Raw genomic sequence first — 17,976 nt, forward strand, 5'->3', positions numbered from 1 at the left:
TTACTGCCTTGCGACCTGCTCAGCTTTCTAAAGACTACATTATGTGCGACAGCTTCATCTACCTTCTGCTGACGGAGTTACGCAGATCCAAGCGGTTCCAAGAACGTCGTGTGCGTAAATACAGTGAGCCCCTACAGTTCCCTCTGAAGAGTCCACAGTAATTTTCAGTTCTGCTAATGTATTTACTGCTGCGTTGTATGTACTGAAGTTTAGTTTATGCTTTTTTTAAAAAAAAAAAAAAGTAATCTAATAGCACGCAGTCGTTTTGCAGTGGTTGCTGAGCAGTTGCATGCTTGCACAGCCACTTCACTTTCTGATTATAATATTTTTACTGACATACTTTTGTGTGTCTTTTTTTTTTTCTTCTTGCAGTGTGCTGGCGAGTTTGGGCCTGCCGTTCCCAACCATTTCCGAGTGCGCAAACGGTACAGCTGGTAGCGAACTGATGAGGGCGTACGGGAACACCACGAAAGACTTGAGTCCTCCGCTGACAAGTGTCCCGACAGTCACACTGAACGGGGTGAGTCGAACAAAGTACAACACGGTCTGTTCCAGTAGCACTCTACGTGAAGAGAAAGGCGTTCCTTAAATCATTGTTGCTATTAACACCGGCGTTTAGTAAGGCTAACAAAGTTGCCCGTCAAATTCATTCGAGATAGCACAAAAATGTTCTTATTTCTTAAAACTTCGTCTCCTTAACTCCCACTGACTATTATGTTTTCCATCAGTCTTCAAATCCACATCTCAGACGGCATCTTCTTTCATTGTAATTTATCTATAACATACATTGCAACAATTCCTAAAATTGAGTGCATTGTCAAGATGTATATGTAACTGTGACCGTGGTCATATTAGTAGTAATAGGGCAATTTTTACGTTGTTGTGGTGAGTAGTGGATGTAACAAGGTGCAGTTTGCCTGACATGAACAAATGAAAAACATTAAAAGGATATCCTTCTTGATCACTTTATAAATGATCAAGAAGTAAAAATCTGCCTCAACATTGTAACTGCATTCATGGACAAAATACAGTCTAGTAAAATAGGATGCTTAACACCCTGTAATATGTTGTTCTCGGCTGTCATTCTAATACTTTGTCATAATTTGCAGTCTGTCACTTGTTTTATGATGATAACTAGTAGCAATTTTGTCTTGGCATGTATTTGTGTTTTGATAGACATGTTCCTAGGTTAAACTGCTGCTTGAAACTGAAGTTGAAAAGGTTAGGTACTTAGGAAATTCAGAAATAGGACTAGGTCTAATCACTACTCTTTCTTTATTGATACAAAAACAGTGGCAGTTCTTTTTCATTTCTTTTTACAATTAGTTTTCCAGAGCCGTTTTCCTTCCTGCACGCTTCTCCCCAGATGGCTCTACAATCTTCGGAAGAGAGACGTCCGTACATGTTCGTCTGTCATGCTCTTCTCTCTGAACTAGTAGCGCTCATTGTAAGGATATTCTGGATGGTTTGCCATTCTGTAATTCGAGATCAAAGAACATAAAACACAACAGACTAGATGAAATGTTTTATTGACTGGGAGGAGGTAGGGCATCCCGAGTAATCAGTCTACATCTCTACTCGGCAAGTGTCATCACGTAAATCTCGGCAAGGCTGTATAGTTCTACTTGTGTAGACCGGTGGGTTCATCCCTTCCAGGCACACAGTCTGAGTTTCACCTACATACAGCCGCCACGTGACTTTTGAGAGCAACATCAGAGAACTTGCGTTTTTGTTGTGTCTTACAAAAATGGAACAATAGAATTTAGAGCACAGTTATGCCATCAACTTTGTGTTAAACTTAGGGAATCCACATGTACGACATTTGAAAAGTTGAAACAGGCGTACGAAAAACATTCTTTATCGAGATTAAAAGTTTTTCACTGGCGCAAGCCATTTTTGGAACGCTAGCTCATGTTGATGATGAACCTCACTCACGGAGACCTTCAACTTAAAAAATCAACAAAAATGTCAAAAGTGTATGTGCTCTTGTGAGAGTGTGCCTCCAGGCAGTCAACCAAGTGTTTCACAAAGATATCCTCAAAAGGCTCAGGAAGAGAGTGACTCAAGTGAGACCGGGCACTGCAGACAAGTGAATGCTGTATTATGATAATCGCCCATGTCACAGAGCCACTTCTGTCAGAATTTTCTACCACAAAAGGCATTCCCGTTTTTCTACAGCTCCTCTATTCATCTTATCTGAGTCCTTCTTTACCCAAAACTGAAAAATCTCTTAAAATGGTATCACTGTGGGACTCTGAGGAACATTCAAAAGAATGTGACAGACATATTAAAGGCCATATGAGCTGAAGCCTCCCAGCGCTGCTACCGAGTCTGGAAATGACTGCGCTTGTGTATAGCTGACAAAGGGAACCAACTAGAAAAGGGACAACATTGTTGCTCAAAAAAAAAAAAAAATAAAAAAAGGGGGCTTTTTCCTCTATACCCATCATGTGCAGGATTTTCCTTCAATAGCTCATAGCCAGTCATTGGTCCTATCATGAGCTTAATCTGTCCCCTGTTCAAATCCAGGATTATAGAAGCATGGCTTTGGCACCATTAGCTTGCCACATTTTTGTTTCTGGATCATGGTCCAATATTCTAACTGTTGTATCCTGATCCAGCTACGTAGTTCTGATTTTACCATTACTACAGTGATAGAATAGGTTGCAGTACAATAAATGGAGTATTTTGCCTCTCCGGCCAGTCTAGCAGCTTGTCTATTGCCATTGATTCCTGAGTGACCGGGCACCCACAGCAGGTTTACCCTGTTACTTTTCTCTTGTCTCACAAGATCTTCATACCATTCTGCAATGAAAGTTTGATCTTTTTCAGGGGCTGAAATGACTTCAGAGCTGCTCGGCTGTCTGAATAATTCGGGCGCTACGATTCTCGTAGCACCTACACAAATTCTCCTCCGTACGTGCTCTGATAGTGAATATTCCTGCCTGGTATACTGTGGCTAGAAAGAATGCTCTCTGGTCTAGGATGTAACCTGTATACTTTGGCCTCAGTGTCTTTGTCTGTTTTCAGTCTGTCAGTAAACCAGACTGTCTTCTGTAAGGTGTAATGGTTTCGTCATCCTCTGCTCCCTTCCTCCAATTGTTATATTGAAAGGTTTATTAAGGCAGCTGGAAGTTTCTGTACGATCAGCTGGAATTTCCCTGACCATTCCTATATTTACCACACTCACAATACTGGAATAAGTTTCTGGGTATCGTAATAGGCTCTAGTTCTTGCCAGTTTATAGCTAACCAGGTGAGTCTCTGCACTTTGTCAAGCTCCTTATCAGCCCTCTTCTGTTCTACTTTATTCCACCACACTGTAGGCCCATAAATTATCATAGGTCTTATTGCAGTTGTGTATATCCAGTACACCCTCCTGACGTTTGCACCACATTGTTTACCACAGGCCCTTCTAATGCTCAGAAGAGTGCTTTTTACCTTGCAACATATTTCTGTATGTGAGGGGTCAATGACTGTTTAGCATCCAGGTTATCCCCAGATATTCCATTACTCTGTCTACTGCTACGGTCTCATTGAGGATCTGAGATTCCAGTATGTATGTTGTTTATGCTTTGACATAAATGGTACTACAACAGTTTTCTTGGGACTGACAATTAGATCCTGTTACCATGACTAAGCCATCTGCGTATCCTTGGCAAAAGTAGCCTCAACTCAATGAGTTTATTCACCTCTGGGTTCCACAGTAGTGGGGGCAGAACCGCCCTTTGCAGACATCCCCTGATGGTGCTGATAAACATTTTTTCATTCACGATGCTGGCTTCTACCTTTCTTCTACGCAGAATGGTCTTAATCCATCTGCCACGGCCGGCCGGAGTGGCCGAGCGGTTCTAGGCGCTTCAGTCTGGAACCGCGCGACCGCTACGGTCACAAGTTCGAATCCTGCCTCGGGCACGGATGTGTGTGATGTCCTTAGGTTAGTTAGGTTTAAGTAGTTCTAAGTTCTAGGGGACTGATGACCTCAGATTTTAAGTCTCATAGTGCTCAGAGCCATTTTGAACCATCTGCCATGTTCTTCAATGCTCTAACCGTGGATTCTGAGGTTGTATCACTAAAAGACTATTCGATATCTAGTAAGATGTAGAGAGCTGTTTCATGAAAGTGTAGAGCTTTTTTCACACTCACGAGAAGCTGGTGACGTGCTGTCAATGTGCATTTTGGTTTACATGCAGAGGAACCTCAGTTGATCTCTTCTCCCCTAACCTGTTTTTCTAGTGTCTTTAGAACAAAAGAGGACCTACTGGTCAGTCTCATATCCTTAGCCTTTGTATGATCAGTGCTCTCTGAATCAGGAATTAGAACAACCCTCACTCTCCTCCAAGCATTAGGAATGATTCCTGTCACTAAGTTGACCCTAAATAGTCAACATAGGAAATTAATTAAACCCTCTCCTTCTTGTTACAGTAGAGCTGGAAAGATTCCATCGGGGAGTGGAGACTTGCATCACTGAAAGGTTCCGAATGCCCACTGGACTTTTTTGAAAACGACACATTCTCTGGCAGATTCCCAGTTTTCCCTTTGATTTTGTGTACACCTGTGGCTCTCAGAGACCTGTTCTGAGAGATCTGCCAGAGTGCACGAAGGAAGTGTGTCTCGAGGAGCACGTCCGGCATCTCCCTCGCCATCCTCGTGTTCTCACCGTCCTTCCTTAGGGTAGCTCCTGGATTAGTCACTATTCTAGTGAGGATTTTAAGAAGTCTAGCACAAATAGCTGTACCTTTCACTTCCTCAGAGAACACCTGCCAGGAAGATACGCTTCTCTCGCTCGATTGCAAGATTATATTTAGCAAGAGCTGACCGATATTTTATCTGTTGTCCTTTCTTCCTTTTAGTTAAACAGTCTTCTTACCTGCTTCCTTTGCAATTCTTTATTGTTGTTCCACCAAGGTAAATCTTTGTTTGTGCACTTCTTGGTGATTGGGCAGTTTTCTAAATGTGAGGTCACAATGGCAGATACCACTGCATCTGCCATTTCCTCAATCTCTGTCCAAACAAGCCTCGAAAGGCACAATGGCACCGACTGACCACAGTGTCGACCTTGATCGATAGGCATCAGTGGATGTGGATACGGAGGGGCAGGTGGTCAGCACATCGCTCTCCTGGCCATTCTCGGATTTGTGTCAGGAATTTCCTCAGTCTACTGGGTTCCTTATTGAAGTTTTGACTTCAGATAAGCATGAATTAAAGTCCTTCCTGTATGAGTCCTTGTGCATCTTCCTAGGATTCCTATAGACGATGCTCTGTTTAACACCCATTTCAACTTTAAACTTAATTTACATGTGATCTAAGGATTCACCTTTCGAGAAACACTAAACTGGACAACTTCTTGAACATACAGAGAGATGTAAATGCTAATAGTTTACTACAAATATTGTTAGTAATGGAGCCAATTTATTGTAACTATAATTTCTAAAGTCATAAAATTTAGTTTTAATATTGTGTTAACACAAAAATAAGAAAGAAAAGCTTATTTGTAAAGTATAGATTTGACATTTAACATGAAATGAATTTTTAAATGAACATTTACAACCAATGTATTAAGTTCAATTCAAAGTTCAGATAAGAAACAGAGAGAAAAAATATTGAAGAAAATGTCCATTTATGAATGCATATTTTATGTTGCTCTTTGCTGCTTCCCTTCTGCCCTTCAGAAAATTCGTGAAGTCACCACATCTTTCACAAAAGTTCACTTTTATTTTAAGTTCCCTTAAAAAATTCACTAAGGTCATGGGCATCCGATTTCTTTCTTCTGATCACTGGTTCTTTGTTTTACTGAAGATTCTTTTAGCAAATGAGTCACTGGTAGGAATTGAAAACATGAATGATGTAAGCTAGAGCAATTGCAAATGGGTGAAGTCAACTGTGGTCTGCTGCTTACAGAAACCTGCCAAAATCTGGTCTTCTGGTTTACCTTTATCACGTCTAGCATATGCATTCTGCAAAACACAGAACTTGGTGTATATCTGATTTTCATCCAGGTTGAGATTAAATTTGTTGTAACCTTCAAAACATACTGTCATTGCAGATGAAACACTTCTTGTTCTTTAAACAAAAAATGTGCAAGCAGACTAAACACAAGGTTCTAAGAAAAGTCATAGTTTTACCACAAATGATCAATGTAATGTGACAAGAAAAATTATGCATCATTTTCAAAGGTATTTTCTCCAGGCTTTCATGGACTTTCTTTTCTAAGAATTTATTTTGTTTCCCGCTCTCTAGCTTATAAGTATATTGCAGAAAGCAAAAAGTTCCCTTATTCTGTCCAACACAAGGAAAGCAACTGAGTTGTTTTGCAGTTTTCTAACAGCAGTTTCAAACAAAGGCAACGTGTGCTGCAGAAAACAAAATGTAATTCAGGAGTTGAATTTTCAGTTTCTCCAGCATCATGCTCCCCATTTGATGTCACAAACTGCCAAATCAATCTTCAAGAATCCTTCTTGCCATTTGAAATAAAATATTACTTGATGGCATAACAGAAGTATACAAGTCTGTCAATTGCAGGAAGTAGCAACAGCCAGCTTGTATGGACATTTTGTAATATTTCCTTAAATTCCACTTCCACAAACTCTGGAAATTCTCTCAGTGACTGAACATTTGAAGCAGAAGAGCCAACTCACTGCAGATTTTGAGAAGTAGAGCCTCTACATCATAATGATGTGTGTTAAGATCATGTTTTATAGTAGTATTTATGACCTAGCAGTTGCAATTAGCCATCAAAATGGATGGATTTCCATTTTTCAGTAAGACAAAAACCGAACTGGTTTTGCCATAGTTTTCTGATGCAATGTCAGCACTGTATGCACTTACTTACTCGGATGAAAGCCATTATATATTGTAATGTTCTGAATTGCATGGGAAATACCTGCACATTTCTTTGGAATCTCCATAAAAATTTAGCAGTCTCTGACATATCTTGTAGTTAACATCAAAATACTGAACCGTGCAAGGAAAAGCTTTTGTATTTCCTCAGTCTGAAGTATTTGAAGATGCAGAAAAATAGGCTTTACGAAGTTCGCCTATGATTACATCTTGAATGTGTGGGACAGGTACGTTTTCTGTGATAGCCATTGCCTAAGTTCTTCCACACAAAATTTCAGGTGGAATATTACTGTCTGGAAACAAAAAATGATACAATTTCATTTGACACAGCAATGAGACTTGTACCTAAGGTCACACTGTACACTGTGGTAACCAGGTGCAACTTCAGAATGTGTTACACCATCTTCTTCACACATACGTTTCTTCCAAAGAAAGTTGTGACTGTTGTATTTTTATGATTCTTCTGTTATGCCAGGATGAGTTTTGTGTTTTCTGATGACTATCTTATCTTCCTTCAAATTTTATCTAAAACATGGAGGGGCAAATGAAACACTTTATTGTGAAGTCATTTGCTTTCATCAACGACATAGAAAAATCTTTGTTTTCTAACCAGTCTTTGTTCAAAGCCATATGTTTTTTAACTTTCTGCTGCAGAACAGATGAAGTTGATGAACTGTCTTCATTATTAGAGAGAGGACGAAATATCTTTTTCAAATACCAATCCTTCCTAATCCTAAAATGTTCAAACTGGATGGAAAATGTGGTGGCAACTTAACTACCCGATAATCCCTAATTTTACATGCAAATGTGTATTTTGAATCATCTATAGGGATTTTTTTCTCTTCATTGGCATGATTCACAAAATCTGTACAAGGTAGGATAAAAGTGTGTCACAAGACCCTTTACCCAGGATCCTGGACAGTACTTTAAATTACAGGGCAACACTGCTCAACACTAGGTGGGTAGCAATGCTACTGTGGCCAGATGAGGATGTCTACATTCACACACAGCGCTGTTTGACGTAACTACCCATTAGAGTAGACCCAAAAGTTATGTCAATTGTTTCTTCCCTTCTTCTGTTCCTGAAGATTTCCAAATTATTCTCTAGTAGAAACTCAAGTACGTGCTCAGCTGTTGGCATCGCTGTTTTCCCACACCAGGTTGTGGCCACTGACATCAGAACCAAACAACAGTCGTTCATTCTGCTTGAGCAGCTGTCTACCCGTCTCCTCACTTCCTGGGAGGGAGGAGTACTGTCCTCATAAAGAAGGTAAGCTGAGGCCAATATGATTTCCCTCATAATTTCTTCCTCACATTGTTTCATCCTGATGGTCACCAAATCCCTGGAGCAAAGCCTTCCACTGATATGAGTTAAATTCTATTTTTGACATAAATGCATGTTCTAGGGTTTCTTAAGATTTCTAGCATAAATCAACTTACCTCTAGTTTCCCAAGGCCTGAAATGTCACCTTTATATAGAAAGGGTTTCTTGATTAGAGCCATGTCCACCTCCTGTCTTTGCAGATGACAACACTAAGTGGCAGCTGCCCCTTTACTATGTTGCACGTTTATCTGCAACACCAGCAGTGTCAAACTTACCACCATAGTTGCTTCCGATGTCCCTGATTATCCTGACAGCAACCTGTGAGAACCCTAGGTACAATTTCAGGTCCTGTTCTCACATTGTCACCAGGGATTATTAGCTGACTTCCACCACAAGCATTGGCCATTTGATATAACCTTTCACACGATTACCCTGTGGTCCTTGTCGAGACCTTTCGGTTCTACACCACTTTTGTCAAGCAGAGTCCTGAAGAGCTCAGCTGCTGTCTTGACCAGCAACATGTGCCTCCTGCCACGGAGATATCGTAGGCACCATCTCCTTAAGCAGATCCATCGTTTCCATCCTCTCGCCAACCAAGATACAGGCACCTTTGTCCAGACAGATTGACCTGAATTTGGATCCTGGTCTTGTGTCCCCACCAACTGTACCGGAGACATCCACTTGAAAAAGCTCCATCTCCTGTGAGGTAATGCTGACCAGTGAATGTCCCTGTTGGATAACCACCCTTCTGAAAACAGAGACTGCAGTAGTATAGGAGTGTTTCCATATTTGTCTGAGAAATGGGAGTATTAGACTCCTCCCCTGTTCACTTGTTCCCATCATAGAGGCAGAAGGGGTCTGATTACCTCCTTCACTCTGAGGAAGTCTTTTTTTGGAGCTCCTAGTTTCAAGACCTTTTAATTCCCTCTATTTACGTTTAGGAAGCCATTCTTTACCTTCCTTTTCTGTTTGTTCTTTGAGAAATTCCTCCTCTGCGACCCAGACAAGGATCTTATCCAGAACTGGTCCAAATTCTCAGTGACCGCTTCCACTTCTTCGACTGGTCTGTCACCTGATCCATTTGTGGAAACAGCTTCCATCATAGGTTTCAGCCCCAGTGTCTGTATGTTCGAAGCCTCATCTTTCATTGTGTTTTGTTTCATGTTATCCATTATGGTCCTATGAGAATTGGGGATTTATTTGTTCGTCACCACAGAATCCCACACGCTGCAAGCCTAATTACACAGGGAAATCACCCAGCATCTCTGAGGTTCCATTAATGATACATCTTCCCACATGCCACGCACTCTAAATATGCATTGCATCACACCTTAGGTTTTCTATCAAGGGAATTGGGGAATGCTGTGGGAGTGGACATGGGGTAGATTGTGGAGAAAGGGGGGGGGGGGGGGGGAGCTGTTTTGGGACTCTCTCATCCAGTTCATCTGCTGAGGATCATCCAGGAAACACTGGCAGTAGCTGTGGTACTACAAGTATTAAACTTCAGCTTCGTGCAAACATGCAAGTGTCTCTGCATGCACAGACAATGCTTCTACAAGATAATGTCTCCAGAGAGGGAATATCAGATAAGGTGAGTCATTTCTCCATCTAGTATCATATCTGAGAATGTTTCTGTTATGCTCTACTTGTGATTTCCTGTTGACAAAAACTTCACAGTGGAGTATATGTACTGTGATACTATTGCCAATATGCCAAACTGCTTGTATACTTCAAGAAGAAAGAGTAACCTGTTCAAGATTTAACTAATAACGAAAATTTGGATGTTGTAACTCGGTGTCTTCATCATGTGTTTCCTGAGACTGGTCACTTTGTTGACCAACCCACTGTCACTGCTTCTTGTCATGGTATCCATCTCGAGGCATTCCCCATTCTGTCTGCGATGATGCTGCGAATGTGAATGCAATATGTCTCAAATTGGTGAAAGCACCACAATAATGGACATAAGGTGTAAGGAACACCAGAGGTAACTTCTGCAGAAATTTTTATGAAGTCTCAGACGGTGTTCAGGAAAGGTAGATTAGGCAGAATTGGTGGTGGAGTGTTTGTGTCTGTCAGTAGTGGTTTATCTTGTAGTGAAGTCGAAGTAGATACTCCGTGCGAATTGGTATGGGTGGAGGTTATACTTAACAGCCGAACTAAGTTAATAATTGGCTCCTTCTACCAACCTCCAGACTCCGATGATATAGTTGCTGAACAGTTCAGAGAAAATTTGAGTCTCGTAACAAATAAATACCCCACTCATACGGTTATAGTTGGTGGGGACTTCAACCTTCCCTCGATATGTTGGCAAAAATACTTGTTCAAAACCAGTGGTAGGCAGAAAATATCTTCCGAGATTGTCCTAAATGCTTTCTCCAAAAATTATTTCGAGCAGTTGGTCCACGAACCCACGCAAATAGTAAATGGTTGCAAAAACACACTTGACCTCTTAGCCACAAACAATCCAGAGCTAATAGAGAGCATCATTACTGATACAGGGATTAGTGATCACAAGGTCATTGTAGCTAGGCTCAATACCACTTCTTCCAAATCCACCAGAAACAAACGCAAAATAATTTTATTTAAAAAAGCAGATAAAGTGTCACTAGAAGCCTTCCTAAGAGACAATCTCCATTCCTTCTGAACTGACTATGCAAATGTAGATGAGATGTGGCTCAAATTCAAAGAAATAGTAGCAACAGCAATTGAGAGGTTCATACCTCATAAATTGGTAAGAGATGGAACTGATCCCCCGTGGTACACAAAACAGGTCCGAACGCTGTTGCAGAGGCAACGGATAAAGCATGCAAAGTTCAGAAGAACGCGAAATCCCGAAGATTAGCTAAAATTTACAGATGCGCAAAATTTGGCATGGACTTCAATGCGAGATGCCTTTAATAGGTTCCACAATGAAACATTGTCTCGAAATTTGGTAGAAAATCCGAAGAAATTCTGGTCGTATGTAAAGTACACAAGTGGCAAGACGCAGTCAATACCTTCGCTGTGCAGTGCCAATGGTACTGTTACCGATGACTGTGCCGCTAAAGCGGAGTTATTGAATGCAGTTTTCCAAAATTCCTTCACCAGGGAAGACGAATGGAATATTCCAGAATTTGAAACATGAACAGCTGCTAGCATGAGTTTCTTAGAAGTGGATACCTTATGGGTTGCGAAGCAACTCAAATCGCTTCATACGGGAAAGTCTTCAGGTCCAGATTGTATACCGATTAGGTTCCTTTCAGATTACACTGATACAATAGCTCCCTACTTAGCAATCATATACAACCGCTCGCTCACCGATAGATCTGTACCTACAGATTGGAAAATTGCGCAGGTCGCACCAGTGTTTAAGAAGGGTAGTAGGAGTAATCCATCGAACTACAGACCTATATCATTGACGTCGGTTTGCGGTAGGGTTTTGGAGCATATACTGTATTCAAACATTATTAATCACCTCGAAGGAAACGATCTATTGATACATAATCAGCATGGTTTCAGAAAACATCGTTCTTGTGCAACGCAGCTAGCTCTTTATTCGCACGAAGTAATTGCCGCTATCGACAGGGGATCTCAAGTTGATTCCGTATTTCTAGATTTCCGGAAAGCTTTTGACACCATTCCTCACAAGCGACTTCTAATCAAGCTGTGGGCCTATGGGGTATCGTCTCAGTTGTGCGACTGGATTCATGATTTCCTGTCAGGAAGGTCGCAGTTCATAGTAATAGATGGCAAATCATTGAGTAAAACTGAAGTGATATCAGGTGTTCCCCAGGGAAGCGTCCTGGGACCTCTGCTGTTCCTGATCTATATAAATGACCTGGGTGACAATCTGAGCTGTTCTCTTAGGTTGTTCGCAGATGATGCTGTAACTTACCGTCTAGTAAGGTCATCCGAAGACCAGTATCAGTTGCAAAGCGATTTAGAAAAGATTGCTGTATGGTGTGGCAGGTGGCAGTTGACACTAAATAATGAAAAGTATGAGGTGATCCACATGATTTCCAAAAGAAATCTGTTGGAATTAGATTACTCGATAAATAGTACAATTCTCAAGGCTGTCAATTCAACTAAGTACCTGGGTGTAAAAATTACAAACAACTTCAGTTGGAAAGACCACATAGATAATATTGTGGGGAAGGCAAGCCAACGGTTGCGTTTCATTGGCAGGACACTTAGAAGATGCAACAAGTCCACTAGAGAGACAGCTTACACTACACTTGTTCGTCCTCTGTTAGAATATTGCTGCACGGTGTGGGATCCTTACCAAGTGGGATTGACGGAGGACATCGAAAGGGTGCAAAAAAGGGCAGCTCGTTTTGTGTTATCACGTAACAGGGGAGAGAGTGTGGCAGATATGATACGCGAGTTGGGATGGAAGTCATTAAAGCAAAGACGTTTTTCGTCGCGGCGAGATCTATTTACGAAATTTCAGTAACCAACTTTCTCTTCCGAATGCGAAAATATTTTGTTGAGCTCAGCCTACATAGGTAGGAATGATCATCAAAATAAAATAAGAGAAATCAGAGCTCGAACAGAAAGGTTTAGGTGTTCGTTTCCCGCACGCTGTTCGGGAGTGGAATGGTAGGGAGATAGTATGATTGTGGTTCGATGAACCCTCTGCCAAGCACTTAAATGTGAATTGCAGAGTAATCATGTAGATGTAGATGTAGATGTAGATGTAGATGTACCAGACAGGCCACTAAATCAGCAGTAGCAGAACAATGCCTGGAACTTTAATGTGCCATGAAGTATGACAAAACCAAGAACCTGGCTCAAACCCTCAGATTATGGGATAGTGCCATCAGTGAATCTATTGAAATAAAGATGGTAGAGAACCTGATCAAACTGGGAAACAAGATACCAGCTCAGTACAGCACAGAATCCACCTTTGGAACTACTGCAGAAACACTGGGAAAAGTTACCTGGTCCAGTAATGAGCCTCAGATGACTGGTGGCATAATTAGCAGTATCATGCCTCATACAGAGTACCAGGTGGCAATTACATCCTTGGGGGACAGCCATAGAGGTCACTGAACAGATAGGAAACAACTTAAATGACCTGAAACCTCACACATTACACAACTTGGGATCACATGTAATACGGAACACTTGACAGCGGCTACCACCGCATGAAATTAGTGCAGTATGTGCAGACATAACACGCAGCCTGATGGTGCAGGAAGCACATCTCGCAAGTGTGTTCTGAATCCAGAACACCAGGAGGGTGATATGGCCGTGAGAGAAAGCTGCTGTGGTCATAACAGCACAAGAAATGTCTACAGCTCCAGGGTAGTACTATAAATGTGCCTGCTGGGTTCGGACCTAATGCAGATGCCACGGAATGGCTGCCACTGTGGAAGACAACCGCAACAGGTGCAGTCGGAATATGGAATGCCTCGAGATGGATACCACTGAAAGAAACAGCCACAGTGAGTGTGGACAGCACGGTAAACACCGAGCAGTGCCCGGGCATAAATATGGGACCCAGCCAGCAAATTGATCAGTCTCAGGAAACACCTGATGACGACACCACGATATGACATCAAAATATCATTTTGGGAAGATGCGAGCCACCAGCAATACACCCAGTTCTACAAGATGACAATGAATCATTGGTAAAGTTTAAGAAATTAAAATTTTAAGTTTCTGAAAATGGTGTGATTTGAAATAAACTGAACTTAGGACTTACTCCGGAATGTGGCGCCGGACTTGTCGCCCTGCAGGTCCCTTATCCAGGCGCTCCAGCATGTCCGTGTCTTCTGGAGACAGCTCAAAGTCGAACACCTGCAAGTTACAGAACGTGTTCATCCTACTCACTTAGTACTATTCAGCATAACAGCTATGCAGTTTTAAGGGAATACTGTGCTCAGGTACTCTCAGAACCCAGAGCTCCTATGTGGATGACAGCTCAATTCTCATACACTGACGAGTTAAAACATTACGATCACCTATCTAAAAGCCCATTGGTCCACTTCTGGAATGCAATTCGGCAGCGATTCTGCACGTCACGGATTCAACAAGTACTTTCTAAAGGTTTGCGACAACAGATGTTTGTGCACATGTCACACACTTTCCATAATTTAAGGGCAATTGGTTTGTGGGCGTGGGGCTGGCACCCAATAGCATCCCCATCGGATTCGGAAAAGCCAAATTTGATGGCCAAGACATCATCTCGAGTTCACTGTCACGCTCCTAAAACCATCGAAGCACAATTCTGGCCGTGTGGCACGGACAGATATCCCGCCGGAAGATGCCGTCGCTGTCGAGCGAGACATCAGGCGTAAGGGGTTTCAATCGGTCCCTAACAGCGTTCACGTAGTCTACAGTTGTCACAGTGATTTCGATTACTAATGCAGGTCCTGGGTTCCCACAGAAGCCCAGGTGAATGTCCCCCATAACACAATAGTGCTCCCATTGGCCTGTGTCCGTGGTGCACTGCACGTTTCAAGCAGCTCTTTGACTGGACACGACCATCAATCTGCTTTAACAAAAAACAGGATTCAACTGACCGAGCGACTCGATTCCACTGATCCGCAGTCCAGTCTCAATGGTGTCGTGCCCTCTGTAATCGTAACTGATGATGTCGTTGGGTCAACGTGGGAACACTTATGGGCCCTCTGCTGCCAAATACCGTGTTCAACACTGCGCACTGAACAGTGTTCTCCGAAACACTTGTGCCTCTGCCAGCACTGTACTCTGTCATTAGGTCTGCAGCAGATTGCCATCTGTCCTGCTTTAGAGAGTGGGCAGGTCCCCAATCCCTACGTTCTGTGACGAGGTACAGACGTGCAACTTCTTGTCACCTACGTGTGGTTTCGGCATTCTTCGACCGCTTTCCACAGATGCTCACGACAGTAGCACACGAACAGCCAACGAGCTTCACCGTTTTTGAGATGCTCGCTCTATGGTGCACACCGACAACTGAGCACCTCACTTGGGTGTCACTGCTGTACTCTTCAGACTGGACCCCGGTTTGACGCAGCTGTCCGTGCTAGTCTAGCCCCTCCATCTTTGCGTAATGACTGCAGCCTATATCCACTCGAGCCTGTTTACTGTAGTGAGTCCTCGGTCTCCCTCTACAATTTTTACTTACCGCACTTTCGTCTTAAGACTGACAGTTTCTTGACTCCTCAGGATTCGTCCTATCAACTGATCCCTTCTTGTAGTCAAGTTGTGACACAAATATCTTTATGCCCAATTTCATTCAGTATGTCCTCATTAGATGTTTGATGCACCTATCTAGTCTTCAGCCTTCTACTGTATTGCCCCATTTCAGAAGCTTTTGTTTTCTTATTGCTTAACTGCTTATCACAATGTTCCACTTTGTATAAAGCTACTGTACTTGAGACAAATACCTTTGCAAGAAACAGATGGACTGTTTTTTGTAACACAAGTGGGTGCATGATGTACTGTGTACACTTGTAAAGAATAGCTGTCTTTATGTGACCCAGGTAAACACGTATGAGCAAAATTCACAGTTTAATCTTATTTCAACTAAACAACAATAAAATACACTTTCACTTCACTCTGTTGCCACATATGAGTGTCATCCCATACTAATGACCCATTCGAAGCATTAAATAGTGTAGTTTCATCAGGTCCCTGCCAGTTGCTTATTTGATTACTAATTACCTCATAGACAACTGCCTCATTGTGGGATTATGCTGATACTTCAGAATCTGGATCACTTTCATTAATGCTGCTCACTTCTAATTATGACAACAGAACTTATCACTACATTAGCTGAAGCAATGATGAAGAAATAGGTATGGGCTCGCAATTGTAAAACAACAGTAGAATGATCAAGACAATGTTATTTGTGATTGGTGCACTTTAATATAAGCACATGCGTTACCAGCATGTAGCCCAGTTGCATTGATTCTTCTCTCATCATAGGCATGCCTAGTTCAGCGCCTGCCACACAGTGTTTCCTAGTGCCGACCGGTGTGCTGGTGAAGGTGTACGCCAGGACATTACTTGTCACTGTGCCCTGATATGAGGGATGTTCTACCCGAGATCCTTCCCACGACTCCTTAAATGGTATTCCATTGGCCACCCAACCTCATCAGCATCCTAGTCTATACATATGGCACTCCCACTCCCAACTGCTTAACACAAGGATCATATCCCTGTAAGAGACACCGGAGCGAGACTTGCCAATCCACCGACACAGCACCCCCTACTCCAGTCCTGTCACAGGTGTATCCAATCCCATCAGAGGTGAGGCCACCTGTGAAAGCAGCTTCATCACATACCAGTTCTGCTGCAGACACTGTACAGCCTTTTACGACGGTACCACTACCGACCCGCTGTCCACCAGGATGCACAGATATTGCCAAAGTGGTGCAACCTGTAGCGGAACATAACATGCTCGATTTCCATTCCACCACCAGCTTTTCTGAACTGTGCAAATGGGAGTTGTCCTCACAACACATTCTCCGCTCCCGAAATTATCCTGGCCTCAACCTACGGCAACCTACTGTGTCCAAAGCCTTCACCCAACAGCCCCCCCCTCCATATTCTCATCCCCTCACCCTCTTTCACATACCAACCTCTGCCATGGCACCCACTAATCTTTCCTGCCCTCCCCACCTCTCTGCCCCACAGCCTCCCGACACACTGCACCTCTTATCAGTCAAGTCCCTGCTCACTCTGCCAGACAGCATTCCTCACCCCCCCCCCCCCGCCCTCCTCCCTTCTGCTGTTCCCTTCCCCTTTCCCCACCCCCTCCAGATTACTGCTTCCTTTTTATGTGACAGTTGGATTCCGGTCCAAGTTGCCAGAGATGGCAGTCATGTGTGCACGATGTGTGCTCACTTGTGTACATAAATGTATGTGTATTTCCTTTACTGAACAAGGCTTTCGCCAAAAGCTAATGAGTAAGTGTCTTTTTGTTGTGCCTGTCTGCAAATCATAGTTGACAAAAAGATAATCTATACATAATATATTATATTAGTATTATTTGTCGGTCCATAAAAAAAGCATGTGAGTGTTGATGGGAAAGAACAAAAACTAGCCTAAGAAATATGGAATAAAGGTGCTGCTGTTGTTTTTATGTTCTGTCTGAAAACTGGTTTGATGCACCCTGCATGCTACTCTATCTTGTGAAAGCTTGCCTATGTCAGCTTAACTATTACAACCTAAGTCCGTTTGACACTGCTTAATGTAGTCAAACTTTGTCTACCTCTACATTTTGTACCCCTCTCACAGTTCGTTCCATAACCAAATTGACTTTTTCTTGTTGGCCAATGAGATATCATATCAATCCTTCACTTCTTTTAATCAAGTTGTGACATCCCCCCCCCCCATTTTACCTCCCCCTCCCCCCCCCCCCCCTCATGAATTATGGACATTGCCGTTGGCGGGGAGGCTTGTGTGCTCCAGCAATACAGATAGCCATACCGTAGGTGTCTTGATGATACTGTAACCTGGAACACATGATATTTTACAGTTGGTGTTTCAGTGTAGAGACTGATCTTAGCATCACATGAAGGACTACAGACTGCAATTAGCAGCTTCCAGCATTTTTTACTGTTTTTGTTATTGTGAGACATGAGGTTCTGTTCTATGCAGCATTTGTAAATATGATGAGTTCTACATATTGAAGTGTCACTTAATGTATTAAAGCTATCTGAAGGGTACTGTTAATTCCTCAGTTACAGAGTTTCAAGATGAGTACAGTTATGTATATTTTTAATACTAGATACATAATGTGTGGACGGTTAAGCTATACTTCATAAGCCATGCCGCATCTTGTATCTTGAAACAGAAGAACATCTTCTACCATGGGACATACAAAATTTGCAACTGAACTGA

The 17,976-nt window shown here is 42.4% G+C and overlaps 1 protein-coding gene across 1 annotated transcript in view; it reads right to left on the reverse strand.

Moving 5' to 3' along the window:
* Nucleotides 1-1,270: 1,270 nt before the first annotated feature.
* Nucleotides 1,271-17,976, reverse strand: part of LOC126210249 (1,5-anhydro-D-fructose reductase-like) — a 72,558-nt gene continuing 55,852 nt past the window's right edge. Inside the window, exons 6-7 of the mRNA XM_049939440.1 lie at nt 13,850-13,944; nt 1,271-1,475 (exon numbers count right to left, since the gene is read on the reverse strand). Of these exons, the coding sequence (XP_049795397.1) occupies nt 1,433-1,475; nt 13,850-13,944 (138 nt within the window). The 3' untranslated portion in view covers nt 1,271-1,432. The remainder of the gene's footprint in view (nt 1,476-13,849; nt 13,945-17,976) is intronic.

The sequence above is a fragment of the Schistocerca nitens genome, chromosome 10 (assembly GCF_023898315.1).
Source record: "Schistocerca nitens isolate TAMUIC-IGC-003100 chromosome 10, iqSchNite1.1, whole genome shotgun sequence".
NCBI lineage: Eukaryota > Metazoa > Arthropoda > Insecta > Orthoptera > Acrididae > Schistocerca > Schistocerca nitens.